The following is a 17890-nucleotide window of genomic DNA, read 5'->3' as shown; positions in this document are numbered from 1 at the left end:
AGGGAATCGGAACAGTGCTAACTAACGACGATGCTCTGAGGGGAAGAGACAGCTCCAACAACTTCGGAGTTGAATCCAACACCATGGAGCAGGTGCCCACACTTTAGCATTGAGAGCTGTCCAGCTCTGAGGTACTCAAGGCAGGACAGCTCAAAGACACCACTGGATTTCGAATATGCCAATATCTTCGGAATAGAGGAAAACTCCTCCTAGGCTTTAGGATGCAACAGCTTTGAAACTGAAGCATGGATCTGAGAAGGAGCTTTAAGGAGAGGTGTGGCTCTAAGGCTGGTATTCAGACACAATGTTGTCGGAGCTGAAAGGACTCGCATTTAAATTTCAGTGCTGAGGAAATTCCTCATCATCCTATCCACATCTGCCTGAGGCAGGCTCCTAGAAGATCAAAGGGAGGAAGCCATGGATGAAGGTCTCGAGTGATGATGGGGAGACTGCTCCAGAAAGAGTGATGAAAGCCTAGACATGATTGCCTTTGGTAATGAAGGAAGGGAAAAGATCCAAGGAGATTTTTCAGATCTTAATTTTGGATCAGACTTTTTTGCTCATTTAACTGGTGGCTCCGGGGATAGAACCGTGGTTAAAACCAAAGTGCGTTCGGGGATCTCTTACGTGACTCTTTGGAAATACAATTACCATTTTTCTCTTGTCTTTTGGAGGTTTAAGCCACAGCAGCCATTGATGAAGATTTAGAGGGAAGTAAACCCCAGAGGACTACCTTGTTTTTCCTATCTATTAGAAAGTAGGAGTTGAATCCCTTACAAATATCACAATCAGTATCCAAATGTCTAGGGACCCACAGAATAAACGTGACTTGAATAGTGCATGCTGGAGATTTGTCTCCCAGCAACTGCAGCATCTTTTGAATAGGATGTCAATTCCTGTAAAGCAGAGCACCTCTATGGCACTGTTCAAAAAGAACCTGGACGAGCGGATGGGATACCATAAATTCTTATCATGGTTAGCACCCACAACCCTCCTGGACATGGGCAGTCATTACTAAATACAATCCTGGGTACTGACTAGAGTATCTATGGCATTACATTGGGATGAAACAGCTAGGCTTAAATGACCTTCAAGTCGATAGCTGGGAAAATACCAGCAATGGTATTAATAGTATTCAGAGTACGTGCAGAAAAGGAAAGCTAAAACTCATGAAAAAAAGGGTTAAAGGGAGAAAGAATAATAACCAAGCAAAAAGCAACAAAAAGAAGTTAAACTCGCTGACTTGCAAGTGTTAGATGAAGGAAGTATTAGGTTCAAAACTTGACAGTTCGCAATCTATATCTGAATGCCATGGCAGCAAACGAGACCAGAGGTATCTTAGGTTGATGGGGCATTGTAGGTAAAGGAAGGAGCTCAAGAGTTCAGGTATTCTACGATCTGGAAGAAGTGCCAGTCGGATCCAAGAATCGGATCCAAACCCAACTGTTGAGGTATTTTGTCGCATTACTCAAGTCTACCTGAATGAATGAACACGACAACATCGGATCCATCATTCTCAACAAGGTTTATAGGAGGAAAAAGAGTAATCTTCACACAAAGTGAAAATGAGTCAAGATGAAGGAAGGGACAAGTATATAGGGGTAGCAAAGATGAAGCATGACAAGTTAACACAGAGGGAAGTCACTAGGGGTACGAAAAGTACAGAGACAAATAGGTAGACTCAAGAGTAAGATGACAAAATACATAGTAATATAAAACACTGCACACATACCAAAATTCCAAAGGTGGGCAGACCTTCCTCAGGCCACAGTCAAGGAGAGTCCATTTCTTTGTGGATCTTATTCCATTAGTCAAAAATGCAGCTGGCCAGCAAGATCACCAGAGTATAGATTTTTGGGGGCTGTAACAGGCTAAATCCCAGACAATGAAATAACATTTGCAGTTTAGGGAAGCTTGTAACAACAGACTGAATCAGAGTGTGAAAGATGAAAAATATCAAACACTGGCAGCTTCTTAAAATGCAACTAACACATTTAACTTGTATGAAAAAGGCAGTAGTACAATCTGTGACTAACATCAAGAAAACTACCATATCAACACCTAATCGTTTGTCCTGATACAGCCAGGTAGCCCTTTTCATGTAACTTCCCCTTTTTTATATCCTTCTTAGCAGACTTTACATACAAAAAATAAGTCATATTTCCATGTTGACAGTCACACACACAGGCCCATCTCCATGTCCAATTTTACCTTACAACTTATCCATGAAGCTATGCTCCAGACACGTTTAGGAGACTGCTGCATTATTAGGAAAAACAAAAACACTGAAACAAACAGGAAAACAGTCCTAACAAAAATTTACAGCTATTTTGTCTTGTCCTTATGGTCTTTGCAATTAAGCTTTTAACCTTCATGTTAAAATTCCCCCGACTTTACCTCCTCACTAACAAATTTTCTCCAAGTAGAGTTAACAGCTCATTCTACAGCTGTGCAAAGGTTCAAGAAATATTCCAATTACTCATGCTAATGACCAAGCAAATAATACATACTGGGAACCTAAACATATTACTCCTCCAAATAAACTATTTTGATATGATCCTGTTGCTTTTCCAGCCTAGTACAATTAACACTAATTTGAATCAAAGGCAAACTTCTAATAATCAACTGCATAAAATCCATTTGTGAAATATCAGCAGCAGTACCATTACAAATATGGGCTCTTATTGCTAAAGGTCTCCTGTACAATCCAAGGTTTCTGCTTTTAGGATGTAGTGGATTTATGCCTTTTTTCACACTATCATGGCCATCCTCTAATGCCACCCACAGTAGCACCTGTAGATGCACTAGACCTAGTCAGACGATTTAATAAAGTTGCACCCGACTGAATTTGACAAATTTCTATAGCTTTATTACAATTAATTTGCACTGTAAACATTTAAGGTTCCATGGAGGAAGTGAGCAAAGCACAGTGTTAATCTCTACATTCTAAATATTTACCTGTATGTCATAATTCTTAACTTGTAAACAGCAATGCACTAAACATCGTTTTGCTAAATCTGACAAAAACTCAACAAGGAGTATAAAAATTGTTTTACTGCTTACTAGCCACACATAACCAGACATCAAATCTACACACACTACTACCCTATACAGTAGCACTTCAGAAATGCAGTTTAGTATTTTAGACCTAAAAGCACATAACAGAACACAAATCTAGCCTTAGCTTTACAATTTTACTCTGAACAATTGTTACTGTTGCAATCATTTTACCACACCAGTTCTCTTTAATCTAAGTCTTTTCAGGAAAGTTTTCAAAGCCTACTGTTGCCTGAAACAAAATATCATCAGTCCGTTTTTTGAGATCCAAGTTGCACTGATCAAGATGTAAATGTTCTCAATTTGATTCATACTGCTGGCATATTTAACTATAAAAGGTTGTCAATGATTACTATTCTACCTTTACAGTTTTCATTACAACACTAACCTGAATCTGATCACACTTTACTTGTCGAAATTTATGGCACATTATCTATGGCTTGTGGCAAATTTAAAAAAAAAAAAGGCATCTTTCATGTAAAATAGCGAATTTCTATATCTGATGTAATGAGAGCACAGTAAGGAAGAATCCTACTTCATAATTGCGCTTGGCACACAAAGCAAAATCCAAAACAATATACATATTGGAAATAGGGAAAGAGCAAAATATCATACAGTGCCAGCAAGTACCTCTGTAACAATGGCTAAGCACCCTAAATATAGAAGACCATATATTACTTGCCCTTTCAGATGTCATTATGAAGCTTTCAAGATGCAACCACAGAATATTCAAATATATATAAAAAAATTAAAGAATGCTGTTTTATTCTTAGTGGTTTCAATTTAGCACTATGTTGAATTTGACTACAGCAGTTAAATTGCTCCAATCTAGGACATGTTATATACAGTGCTTGCTTCCTGCAAAATACAGACATGTTTACTCTGGATGTAAATACAGCTCCATAAAGCTGCAATCTAGGCCATTTTACCCATCATACCTGAAAGAAACTGAACACAACAGCCACAATGGAAATGAAAGCAATGTCAAAATGTAAACCATGTCAGTATAGTCAAATGAATCAACAGACCTATTACCTGTGGATCAATGGCCATGTTCTCAGTCTATCAGATTTTATTATGAAAGCTAAGGTCAATAAACAGGGTGGTCAGTTAAAAGCTGCATTTAAGACTGCTACTTTACTCTCAGGAATTTCAGTAAAGTGAAACAGTGAATGTGACCCTACCACTTCAGCTACAAGAAGAATGACATTGCAGTAACAGAACAACATTTTTTTCTAATTAATTCTCTAGTACTTTACCACTGACTGTCCTAATGAGGACTTAGTGCACATACACATTCTACACACTATACCTGGCCCTGTGAGCAGTGGTCAAACAGCCCATAGTGGAAAATGGGTGTATTACTAAACTGCAGCAACAAAAGCCCTCGGACATACTAAATTTGCTAAGCTTTACAATTCCAATATTTCCCCCAAGACAGTTTACAATAAAAAATACAGGGAATTCTAATAAGACTCCTGGGTACAAAACACTCAAGAATGTCATCCTAATACTCAAGGATTTTGCTCTATCTCAGTTCCAGTTTGCATGGCGGCACACTATCATTGCCCATATACAGAATATAACCATATACACAGTTAAGACAAATATTGCTTTGGTTGGTGAAATAAAAATGACTAATTTGTTTTCCACAATTCTGGTGTACTGAGGACTTGTACATAGCCAAGGTAGTAGTTTCATCCAGCCTTGTGAACAGGGTAAATTAACCCCCAAGAGGAAACTGGATGTAGTGCCAGACTATGACAACTAAATCCCTCTAAAACACTAGCTGAATACAGAAGGCTGTATGTCAACTCCACTAAGGCAATTTGCAATTAAAAAGAATACAATAAACTCTAATTAGACACTTGGGCAAAAAATTAAGAATGCCATTATACCACAAAGATTTTACTACACCAATATAATGTGCGGCAGCACACTGTCATTACCTGTATACATAATACAGGCATCACCCTACAGGTAGTAACAGAAAGGTTGCTTTGGCAAGTGAAATATTTATTTTTATTTTATTTGGCAGGTAAGATAAAAGGATTTTTTTACTTCTGATATAAAGATAACACAGTAAAGATATTTTTCATGAGAGACATTCTACCACCTTGATGTGAAATTGTATTGCACACCTAGTGGAAACAATACAATATTGCCTGGCACACTGTAATGGCCACATAGGCATATTGATAAGAGTTATATTTTGAAACAGTCTGACATTCCCCAAGCAGAATTTTCTGTACACCATATATGAATATTCACCTCAAAATTGCAGTAAGGTTGTACTATTTAGTGCAAACATAATAGGACAAAATATCAAAGGACCTCTAATGGCATTGCCGAAGCCAACAGTCCATATACCCTCCAAAAGACAATTATCTGTACTTTCAAAACAGCTAGACATTCTTTGAAGATGCACCAAAACTTATAAATTACTTGTATAGAATTACAGTACAAATAATGATTATAACATGAAAAATAGTATCTCAAATTTATACAACAAACTAATAAACTATAAAACACCTAAAATATCATATTGGAAATGCATATCAAAAGGTCACTTATTACAGTTAACTGTAGAAATCAAATCAAATATTTTATTATCAGTAAAACATACATCTTTTACACAGTACTGGAAAATATTTAACTGGGAATATCTACACAGAGCATTTTTAACCCCAGATAAAATTACTAAAATCAGTTTTTCCACAAATGGAATATGTTGGAGATGTCAGCAAGTATATACAGCAGACTGGAATCATATTTTCTATGACTGTATTAAAATACTGGAATGGAATTAATTTTCTACAAGCTTTACTTAATGAATCTTTTAGCTTATCTAAAAGTCTTATTCCTTTGAATGTGAACGGAGGCCTCATTTGAATAAAACAAACATGCATTTATTATGAACAATACTTGCAATCTCAAGGAAATTTATACCTAGAAGATGGAACTCAAACATCACCAACTCTGGAAGACTTCTACACTCTACTGAGAAGTTCAGCATCAAGGGAAATCAAAATCAAAGAACTAAGGATTTATCCTAGGCCATTGGTTAATAATCCATGGAAAAAAGTTTTATCATTGATAGACACTCTGCAACATACCTCTCAACTGTACAGATTTCCACAGAATGTCCAGATTTTTGGCTCATATTTTTGGGCTGTTCCTCATAAAATTGGTGGTTTTCTGGCAAATCACTGATATGATATGAGGAATGAAGTCACTAAATAATGACATACATTTGAATTTCCGACTTCAAATCCTTCAGAAAATATATGTCAAAACAAACCCTGTTACTCTAGCAAATTTCTAAGTTTATAAGAGCAATATTTAAAATCTGTCCCTATTTTTGGGCCGTTTTTTGGGGCTTTGTCCAGATTTCTTGTGCTAAGAGGTTGAGAGGTATACTCTGCAATAATGAACAGATAAAATCTGATAACTAGACTGTTACATCTATACAGTAATAGTTTACATTGAATACTACTATTGATGTCAAGCTGATATAAATATTGCACATAGTTATTCAAAATGTCACATATAAAATACTATGAAAATTATATAATATTATTTGAAAATAAAAAATATTTGAGTAAAAAAAAAACTAGCTATACACTGAATTTAATAACAAGTCACAATTCCTAGTAATACTTTCCATTTCTTTTTCTGTAATAACATTTTAAATGCTAGAAAACATCACTTTTAGTAACAAATAGAAATTTTTAATTTGTGTTCTACAAGGAAAATACATTTATGATTTTACATATTACATATTTGCCCTGCTGATACAAAGTAAACCTTTTTTTTTTTAATGGGAACATTCTTCCCCCAGACCTGTGGACCATCACTCCTCCCCCACTGAACTTCAGCCCATTTAGTCCCTCATGGTGCAGCATCCCTAAATCATGGACTATGGGATGGCAGCCATCCAGAGTGGTTTTCAGTTCGGTAGCCAACAGGGATGCTTATGCCTTCACTAGCATCTCAGCTTTAAGGGAATTTCAGTGTAGCTATCCTTCCTCCCTTCTCTTGGGTAAAGGGCATGTGACCCGCATTAGTGCAGAAGTAGTGTGTGTTCCATATGCAAGGACATACTCCCACAAAACCATTCCTGAAGACTACCACAGGTATGACCTCGTGCACCACATGTACGCCCCAGGACCACTCCTCTGCATCACTGACACATTTTCGAGGAATTTATTTTATTTATTTATTTACTTTATTTTACATTTGTTGACCGGGCTAGTCTAACTGGATACATGTCCATTTTCAGTAGAGGCCCGAGGAGATAAGCTCCAATACAGATAAATGAAAAACTTAGTAATCAATATATAAAATAAGACTAAAAGAAAAAAAATTCATATAAAACTAGCAGATTTCAGGTACATAAACACAAAAAATAATAGGAAAGATAACTAAATAGCAGAATTAATTATATATAAAGAGAAAAAACAATATTGCCAGTTAAACATATTATTCTGTGAAGATAAACAATAAATCTTGTAGTGCCAGAATGCTTCTACTATACAGTCTGCAGTTATAGGTCATTTATAAATAGAAAGACTAAGGTCTAGAGGGGAGGCAGGATAAGTATATACATAGTGTAACAGGAAGAAAAACAAGTATATTTCTCAGTAGGAAATGTAAAGTGAGATTCTGCATATTGAAGTTTGGGAGGAAAATAGAATTTATTTGGATAAAATATGTACTAATTTCTGAGTAGTGAAGGCTAGGCAGAGTTTAGTTTAATTAGATAGATAGTTGCCTAGTCAGGTTTAGTACAGGGGCACAACCAGTGTGTTCTAAGGAAGGGTTTTAGTCTATTTTTGAAGAGTGATAGGGAGGGAAGAGAGGAGAGGTCACTGGGGAGAAGATTCCAAGTTTTTCCAACAGCATTGGAGAAGAGAGATTCGCCAGCTTTGATGTTAGGTTTAGAAATGTACAAAAGAGTTTTGTGAGAAGAACGCAGTGATTTCAGGTTTGTGTATGGAGTGATGAGGGTAGATAGACTAGGAGTGCAGGAAGGTTTATACAGAGATTTATGGGCGATAGTTAGTTGATGGAATTTAATCAAGTTTTGTAGTTCCAGCCATCCCAGCTGCTTTATATTTAAGCAGTGGTGGGTTCTGTAAGGGTTACCTGTTGCAAATCTAGCAATATTATTGTAGGAAGTTTCCAGTTTGCTGAGGTTATTTTTTGAAAGGTTAGTAAAAATAGCTGAGGCATAAAGGAGGGTAGAGATTAGATGAATATGGGCTATAGTTGTTCTAGCTGTGGGAGAAAGGTATGATTTAATTCTGTAGAGGGAGCCAAGTTTTTTGTTGACAGTTTTTATTGTGTTGTTGATATGGATGTCAAAGCTCAAGTTGTTATCAATGGCGATTCCCAGTAGTTTGGTAGAAGTGCCAGGTGATATGATGGTGCCGTTAGTGGATATAACTGAGAAATCAAGTGGAGAGGACTTGTGGGTGGGGTTAAAGAGGAGGAGTTTAGTTTTTTGGGGGTTCAGAAGAAGACAACGTTGTGTAAACCATAGTTCAACTGTGTTAAATACTTTCTGGGTATGAGAGAGAAGTTCAGATGTGGATTTGGCTGAGCATATAAGTCAGCATATTGTATGCATGTGGCTTGGGGGATGGCTAGATGAAGGTCATTAATAAATATTGAGAAGAGGAGAGGTCCAAGTATAGACCCTTGAGGGACACCCAGTGAAACTGGTTGGAGGGTAGAAAGAGTCTTATGCCAAATAACTGCCTGTTGTCTTTTATCTAGGTAGGACTGGAACCATTTTATAGAAGGTGCATCAAATGATAGTGATTCTGGTATGTTGAGGAGAATCTGATGATTGACCATGTCGAATGCTTTGGACAGGTCAATGAATAGTGCTGAGGATAGGTTATTAAGGTTACGATTTTTGCATGATTCTGCTCCCCGGGCTCAAGTAATTAACAAAAAAAAAAAATCAAACCACCTCTGATGGATGTCTTAATGACATCTACTCCTAGTTGACCCTCTCCTTCTCAGGATGGAGGAGCAAATGGACCAATACATGAGAGGGCTGATGATCGGCAGGCAGAAAGATTACAACAGAAGACCTAAACATAACTAGGCTACTAAGGAAATCACAATATACATACTGCAATACAGGCAAGAGGGAAGTTGAAACATTGCGCTACACTTAAAGACAGAATGCTGACTTGGTCCTGTTAATTTGTACCATAGTGGTGAGGTACAATTTCGTTCAAGAGTAACTGGAAGCACCTAGACTAAGTAAATTGTGAAGGTAAAAAAAATGGGAAACATACCAAGCTTTCTAGGCTTAACTACTATGTTACTGTACAATTTTGACAAAGGGATTTAGCACAGCCTCTATGAAATAAGGTATAAAAAGTACAGCAGACTCAAGGAATCCATTTTGAACCAAAACCCACAGGAACCTCAGAGGAGTACTTTGAATGTATAACATGATAAAATCATACTGGACCTTTAGTGACGTGGTTGAAGATTAAGAGTCCGCCTAACCTAACCAGATACCTACACTCTCAAAACAGTACCTCAACTTCCTGTGTTCACTTTATCCAGTTGCCAAAACATTGTCTACAGATACAAATGGTAGTTGGTCAGGCATTGTTTTTTTTTTCTTCTTCCGAATACTACTGCTATGCAAAGGGATCAGGAAACGTTCATCTCAATTAAGTACAATCCCTGAGACAGCACTGTTAACGTCTTGTGGGAGACCAGGGCAAGTTTCAGAAGTCATTATTCTCCAACTTCATACCACTGTATTTCATCTTTTAAAGCTTTGTTCACCTGTGATGCATCAGAGAGTTTCCTTGTAGTGCTGATGCTACAACACTGACCAATAGGAAACAGAGATGCACAACTCATCACATTACTTCAAAAATGCTACAGAGGTCAGAAACAAAATGCTCAGTTTTAATCCAGAATTCAAATTGTTGGCCTTCAAGTAGTAAAGAAAGCTTCTGCACATAATTCATATAATCTCATCTGTGTTAACAAAGCAAAAACACAACAATGGAATACAGCATAATTTACTACAGGACACAAAACAGAAGAACAAAGATCCCAGTGTACTTGGCAGGAAATCTGCTGTACTCACAAAGCATGAAATACAACTGTTCTACAAATGAAGCTTACTTTATGGCTTCAGGAAACACAACACACAAAATACAAATATTAAGGAACAGAAAATTAGCCTACATTATTTTCGTCCTGTGCTCGGACTTCTTTAAGAACTCTCCGTGTTCTTGGGCTTGCCATATTATCTAAAAGAGAAAAAAATACATAAAATTTCTCTTGAACTGAGGGATATACAACATTCAGCATACTAATAGAGTACAGCATGTCTACAGCAACACAAACTCTTAAAGGTAAATAACTGTCCCAAATTCAAGGAACAAACAATGATGGTAAATGTGAGCACAAGGAAATGCAGCAGAGGGGAGAAACAATCCAGTGTCACATGTGGTACTCGATATTAGCACCCACACCTTTTGGAATACCATTTGCTTATTTACTTACTATATGTTAACCAGGTTGGCACACTGTTGGACCGGTGTCCTTGGACGGATACCTATCAGGTATGACCCAGAGTACGAGGGCATCAGTAATAAGAAACAGAAAGCATTTTATAAAAATATTGCATAAAAACAATTACCACACTGAACAAAACTTCTGATAACACAGTTACAGATTACGTTCAACAATAAAAATAGCAAAATGAAACAAACAAGAAAAAATTATAAAAGTTATAACTCAACATTAGTACTAACTCTAACTAAAACTTCAGTGCAGTGAAAAATATATAATTAAGTGCGCTATTATGAAAGTACAATAGTAAGTGTTCAAAGAATTGAAGGATCTCAATTATTACTGTAATACAAGTTGTTACTACTGTGCAGGACACGTTCTACTAGCCACTTAAGTTATACTGGTTCTGAATGCAATGCTATTCCTGTTACGCCAACAATTACAAAATGCACACCCGCAATTCTTAGCCACATTAATCTTTACCGCATATATGCAGCAAAATGTAAAAGACCTAGAAGAGAGCTGCATACTCTGCAACTGTTATACATCAGCATTACACAGCGACTATAATTTAAACAACTTTAAAATCAGCCCATCAGACAGTTAAGGTCATCTGCTCAGCATTTGCTAAACTTTCCTAAAACAACCCCCAAAACAAGTGAGAAAACAGAGGAATCCAACACAAAAGCTAATACCAATTCTAGCCACTATGCTTGGGGAACTGAGATATATACACATTTGATTAAAGCATTTGACAGTAAGCTCGTTCTGAGCCCTTATCGAAAAACTGATGCATTCCTCTACAAATTCTGAAGACTTAAAAGTGTGCCATTTTGAAACCACTTGTCTTCGATTACACAACATTCACAAGTTACATAACTGCAGTCCACTACACTTTGTACCCAGTACGACATTCAGCGGTTAGTATATTACAGACAGGAAGTACAGTTGTGTACACTTACCATAAATGTAGATGTTAGAGTGTATTCACTGTTGCAGTCATTACATTTGGGTAATCTGCTGGCAGGTTGTCCTCAGTCGGCCTGAATAACAAAGTCTTGGGTCCTGCGTCAGTCACCATCTCTTCTTCCATGACGTCATGTCGTCAGGGATATAAAACATGCAGCAGACGCAATTTTATTCAGTTTTTCTTGCCCCAGATGTCAGGTGCCCCCCAAATGGGGAGAGAAAAAAAAATACATATATATATTTTATATATATATATATAAATAAACAGTAAATATATATAAATGCACTTTTAGAAACATAAACTTTACCTTCACCTAAAAGCAAATACACCCCAAAGGCTTTTGTGTATAGTGAAGGAAAGGAAAGGTATAGAAAGGGGGAAGGCGGGTGGGTAACCCAGACTGCAACAGTGAATACACACGAACATCTACATTTATGGCAAGTGTACATAACTGTACTATGTTCTTCGTGTTTCACCGTTGCAGTCATTACATTTGGGTAGAATCCCAAAGGTATGGATGGGAGGATGGAGCTAAACAGCATTAGGAGCGGCTATAAAGCCCTGCAGAACTGCAGTGGCAAAGCCTGCCCTGGATTTGGAGAACAGAGGTAAATGATAATGCTTTGTGAAGGTATGAACAAAGCTCCAAGTAGCAACTTTTAGAATGTCTTTGGTTGGAACTTCTCTGAGAAAAGCTGCTGAAGTAGAGGCAGCCCTGGTGGAATGTGATCTGATCCCCTTGGATACAGGTTTACCATGCTGCAAGTAGCAGAAACTAATGCAGTGGCTTATCCACTTAGAAATAGTCTGCTTTGATATACCCTTCCCCTCTGATCCTGCAGCAAATGCTACCAGTAGTTGCTCAGACTTTCTTAGAGATTTGGTGCTGTTTAAGCAGAATCTCAGTTGTCTGTGTGCATCCAATGAATGCAGAATCCACTCCTCCTTGTTCTGCGGATTTGGGTAAAAAGCTGTCAGGTGGATGGTCTGGATACCACCTTAGGCATTTTATTTTATTTATTTTATTTTACATTTGTTGACCGGGAGAGTCCGACTGGATGCATATCCATTTTCAGTGGAGGCCCGGGGAGAAAAGCTCCAAGTGTAAGCAGATACAGCATTACATAATACCAGCATTACATATTACAAACAGACTATTTACAGAGATTACATAAGTAAGCAAGTTAAACAAATTCCACAGGTTACAGTTAATCCTGAGCACAAGTCAGGATTAAATTAAATTACACAGTAAACTGGTTAACAGATTTTTACACATTCTAGAGAGTTAGCCAGGCTTGATACATTGACATAGCCAGTTAAGTGACAAATGTTGTTTGAGTCTAATTTTAAATTGACCTAAGGTGGAAAGTAAGGTAATATCAGCTGGAAGAGAGTTCCTGGATCTACTTACAGACTTTGCAAAGAGAGAATCACTGGCTGTGTTATTAATTTTGCTAGTCTGAATTAGTAGTTTGTTAGAGGATCGAAGTGGTCTAGGATTGTTATAGGGGGTGATAATATTTTTATGTGCAGGAGTATTGTACGGATTATAGAGGATTTTATAGGCCATAATCAGTTGGTTATACTGGATTAGGCTGGGTAGTTCAAGCCACCCAAGCTGATTTAGATTGATGCAATGATGTGTCCTAAAAGGCATCCCAGTGGCAAACCTGGCAATGTGGTTGTAGCTAATTGAGAGTTTGTTAAGGACAGTCTTGTTTAAATTCGAGAGTAGAGGGGATGCATACAAAAGGGTTGAAAGAAGGTGAGAGCGAGCTATGGAAATTTTAGCTGGAGGGGTTAGGAAGGCTTTTACTCTGTAAAGTGACCCTAGTTTTTTATTGATGGTTTTGATAGCTTGGTTAACATGTAGGTCAAATTTTAGATTATTGTCTATGATGACACCTAATAGTTTTGTAGATGGGTCAGGGGAGATTATTGTGCCATCATTTGATTTTATGGTAAAGGTGAAAGCGGTAGATCTACGTGTTGGTGAAAATAACAGCATTTTAATTTTTTTGGGATTTAGGATCAGACGATGTTCAGAAAGCCAGTTTTCTATTGTATTAAAGGTGGTCTGGGTAGCTGACCATAACTCTACTGGAGATGTGGCTGAGCAAATCAGAGTAGTCATCAGCATATTGGATACAGCTGACTTTTGGGATGACAGTATAAAGGTCATTAATGAAGATGGAGAACAGCAAGGGCCCTAGTATAGAGCCTTGTGGTACTCCAAGGGTGTCAGGTAGAAGGTTAGAGAGTTTGTTCTGCCAGAGGACAGCCTGCTGTCGACCATTCAGGTAGGATTGAAACCATTGGAGGGCTCCAGTATTTAAACAGAATGTTTGCAGGGTGTGGATTAAAAGTTGGTGATCAACCATATCGAATGCCTTGGAAAGATCCAAAAAGTGGGCTGAGGATATATAATTATTGTTGCGATTATGGTTTATGGTGTTAGTAAAGGCTAGGAGGGCTGAAGTAGTGCTGTGATGAGGACGGAAGCCATGCTGAGTGTCTGCCATAAGGTGATTTTGGATTAGGTGGTGCATGAGTTGTCTATGAATACATTTTTCCATAATCTTTGCAAGTGGAGAGAGTATAGCTATTGGCCTATAATTGGAGTATTCAGTAGAGCTGCCTCCTTTGTGAAGTGGGATTACATAGGATATTTTCCAGATGGTGGGTATTTTAGCTTCTACTATGGTTCGATTGATTAGTATTGAGACGGGGTAAGCAATAGCATCAGCTGATTTTTGTAGGTACTCGGCAGGGAGTTGATCAGCAGAAAGTGTAGTGGGTTTTAATTTTTTGATCAAGGTACGGATAAGTGAAGTGGCAACAGGTTGGAAGCTGAATGCAAGTAGGTTTCTAGGGGTGCTACTTTCAGGACCAGGGGAGCTAGGAGGTAGTTGGCTAGCTAGGGCTTGAATTGTCTCAGTAAAGAATTGGTTAAAACTATCAGAAACATCTTCAGGGGTTTTATCAATAGCAGCAGCAGGGATTGGAGTTGAAGTTTGTCCAGGATGTAGTAGATTATTTAAACCTGTCCAAAACTTCTGAGGGTTATTTTGATTTACTGTCTGTAAATTACAGTAGTATTGTTTTTTTGTCTTGTAAAATTGATTTTTTGGTTTCGTTCCTGGATTGCCTGTATTTAATGTGATCTTGAGGGTCTTTAGAAGAACGCCATAAAGCCCATGCTTTGTTTCTAAGGGTAATTTTGAGTTTAGACTCTATAGAAAGCCATGGTGCAGTTTTTGCCTTGGTTCTCTTTGAACGAACAGATGCATGCAAATCAAGGATCTCAAGGAATTTGTTGTTATATGCTACTGCTTCCTCTAAGGGGAGGTGTTTTAGAATAGACCAATTACATGAGTTTAGTTCTTGTTGGAATTTGGCAGGGTCAAGTTTTTATTGTTTCTAACCTTCCTGAGTAAGGGTTGTTGGGAATTAATGGTTTTGTGCTTAATTACATATGTGAGAAGGTGATCGCTTAAGCCATTAAGGCATAAAAGAAGGATTGTTCCTGAGGGACACCCTGTCCGGGTAAAATATAACAAAAGGCTCCACTGCCATGAGAGCCTGTAGTTCTGAAACCCTTCTTGCTGAAGTGACTGCCAAGAGAAAAGCTGTTTTCCAGGACAGAAATTTTATATCCGCAGTAGCTGCTGGTTCAAAAGGAGGCAGAGTGAGTTTTTCCAGCACAAAACTGAGGTCCCATGCAGGAGTTGGTGATCTTCTGGGAGGCCTTACATTTTTGGCCCCTTTAAGATACTGTTTAAGCAGAGGATGAGAAAAGAGGGGAGGCTGTGTTGTAATAAGCTGAGATGGCAGATGCATGGATTTTTATTGAAGAAAAAGATAGGCTCTTGTCAAGCATCTCAGTCAAATATTGTAAAATCGGAGGAATATTGGGCTTTGCTATGTCTGTTCCTTGTGCTTGATTCTAAGCACAGAATCTCTTCCATTTATCAGGAAAAGATTTTCTAGTACTAGGCCTTCTGGCTTCCAAAATGACATCCATCACAGATTTACTGAGAGGTGTTTGAATAATTAGTTGGTCAGCCATGCTGCAAGATTCAGAGTTTGGAGCTGAGTGTGCAGAATTTGATAGTCCTGCTAAGACAGTAGATGAGGTATTTGAGGCAAGTACCATGGAGGAAGCGGAGACATATTCCTTAGAAATGGGTACCAGTGCTGGCGAGGCCAGTCCAGAGCAACTAGGATCATTTTTGGTTTTTCCTCTCTGACTTTTAGTAAGACCTTGGACAGTAGAGGCATAGGGGGAAAGGCAAAGACTGATAGGTTTTTCCAGCTGAAGGCTAGGGCATCCACTTTCCAGGCTTTTTTGTAATGAGTTCTTGTGCAGAATTTGTCCAACTGATAGAAATGGGGGAGCCCAGACATAGATCTATTTGCCTCTCCTCAAAATTGTGTTAACATGCTGAAGATTTGTGGATCTAGTTTCCATTTGTGCGGGTCCATAAGATTTCTGCTAAGGTCGTCTGCCAGAGTATTTTGCTTTCCTGGCAGGAATTGAGCTTGAAGATGTATTTGGTAAGTCAAGGCTGTGTTCCACAAGGCCATGGCTAGTCTGCAAAGGGGGTAGGAGTGGGTACCCCCCTGCTTGTTTATGTACTACATAACTGTGGTGTTGCCCATCTTTATCAGTAGTTGTCCTGGATGAAGCAAGTCCTTGAAGGCTGTCACAGCATTCTGAACAGCTAGCATCTCTTTCTGGTTGATATGCAGATGCATTTGGTTTGGGCTCCATTTGCCCTGAATGCATCTCCTTGCCAGGTGGGCCCCCCCAAGCATAGTCTGATGCGTCTGTAGTTAGGGTTTGGGTGGCAGGGGGTAGAGTGAATGACAGTCCCTTGTTTTGGTGACATGTCTCTGCCCACCAAAGAAACTCCTGTTGTAGGCAGGGAATGAGACGAATCAATGTTTCCAGACTTTAACAATGTTGACTCCATAAACTTTTTAGGTACCACTGAAGTTTCCTCATATGCAGTCTCGCATATGGAATTAGCAGAATGCAGGATGCCATGAACCCCAAAGCCTGCAGAATTTGTCTTGCAGATAACTGGGTTTTTGTTGCCATTTGTTTGAAGTATGTTGTCAGTTGCCTTTGTTTGTCTGGCGTGAGGTAAGCCATCTGAGCAGTTGTATTCAAGCTTGCACCCAGGAATGTAATTATTTGAGAGGGTACCAGTTGTGATTTCTTTTCGTTTATGGTGTACCCTAGGCATGCTAGAAGCCTTTTTACAAACACCAGATGTTGAAGAAGAGAGTGTCCTTGTCCTCTGCTTGAATGAGGCAGTCGTGCAGATAAGGATAAATTTGAATGCTTCTTTGTCTGCAGAATGCAACTACTGGTGCCAGGCATTTTGTAAAGACCCTGGGCGCAGTAGATAAGCCAAAGGGCAGTGCAGAGAATTGGTAATGCAAAAAACCTGCTTTGAAGCAGAGGTATCTTTTGCATGATTTCCTTATTGGGATATGCAGGTATGCCTCCTTTAAGTCTAGCATTACTAACCAAGCATTCCTGCCTAGTATAGGCAGTAGCTGTTGTAAAGTCAGCATTTTGAATTTTGGAATGTCCAGGAACGTGTTCAAAATCGATAAGTCCAGTATTAGACGCAATGAATTGTCTTTTCTGGGTACCAGGAAAAGTCTTGAATAAAAACCTTGTCCTTTTTCCTTTCCTGGAATAGCCCCCATATCCATGAGGGACATGACTTGTTTCTGGGCCTCTGCCCACTGGTTTTGTGGCAGATCCGGCCATCCGTTTGGAATTGGCAAAGTATGGAAATAAAATCTGTACCCCTGGGATACCATGTTTAATACCAACTTGTCTTGGGTAATTAACTGCCAATTTTGAGCATAAAGTGCTAGTTTTCCCCACAAGGGGGCTGCCAAAAGATAAGTGCTTGATGATGGTAGAGGAAAATCATTTAGACTACTTACTGTAGGGTTGTGCTTTGTTTCCCCCAGATTTGGAGGTGGAGGCACCCCATTGCTTTGACTTATAAGAACCCTGTGATTGGTATCTGGAGCCTTTTGAGCACCTGGATTTGCCCTGAGTGGCTGTCGGAAACAGGAAAGGACCAATTTTTCGTAGGCCAGTGTCTACTGAACCTGGGTGGCTGTACTTGCAAGAAATCTTTTACAGTTTGCATAGATTTAGCTTTGTCTTCCATTTTCTTTAAAACCTCTTCTGCCTTATTACCAAACAGAGTATCATGCAGCAAAGGGGCATCCAACAATTTGGCTTTAACATGATCAGGCAGATTTTGCTCC

The 17890-nt window shown here is 38.5% G+C and overlaps 1 protein-coding gene across 5 annotated transcripts in view; it reads right to left on the bottom strand.

The window, feature by feature from the left end:
* ARFGAP1 (ADP ribosylation factor GTPase activating protein 1) overlaps nt 1-17890 on the bottom strand; it is an 800187-nt gene that overhangs the window by 693859 nt on the left and 88438 nt on the right. For all 5 annotated transcript variants that reach the window (XM_044089896.1, XM_044089898.1, XM_044089899.1 and 2 more), the window contains exon 2: nt 10288-10352. In XM_044089896.1, the coding sequence (XP_043945831.1) occupies nt 10288-10347 (60 nt within the window). In that variant the 5' untranslated portion in view covers nt 10348-10352. The remainder of the gene's footprint in view (nt 1-10287; nt 10353-17890) is intronic.

This window comes from Protopterus annectens, chromosome 12.part0, assembly GCF_019279795.1.
Source record: "Protopterus annectens isolate FY-2018-M chromosome 12.part0, PAN1.0, whole genome shotgun sequence".
Taxonomy (NCBI): domain Eukaryota; kingdom Metazoa; phylum Chordata; order Ceratodontiformes; family Protopteridae; genus Protopterus; species Protopterus annectens.
This window is presented reverse-complemented; position numbering and strand designations above follow the sequence as displayed.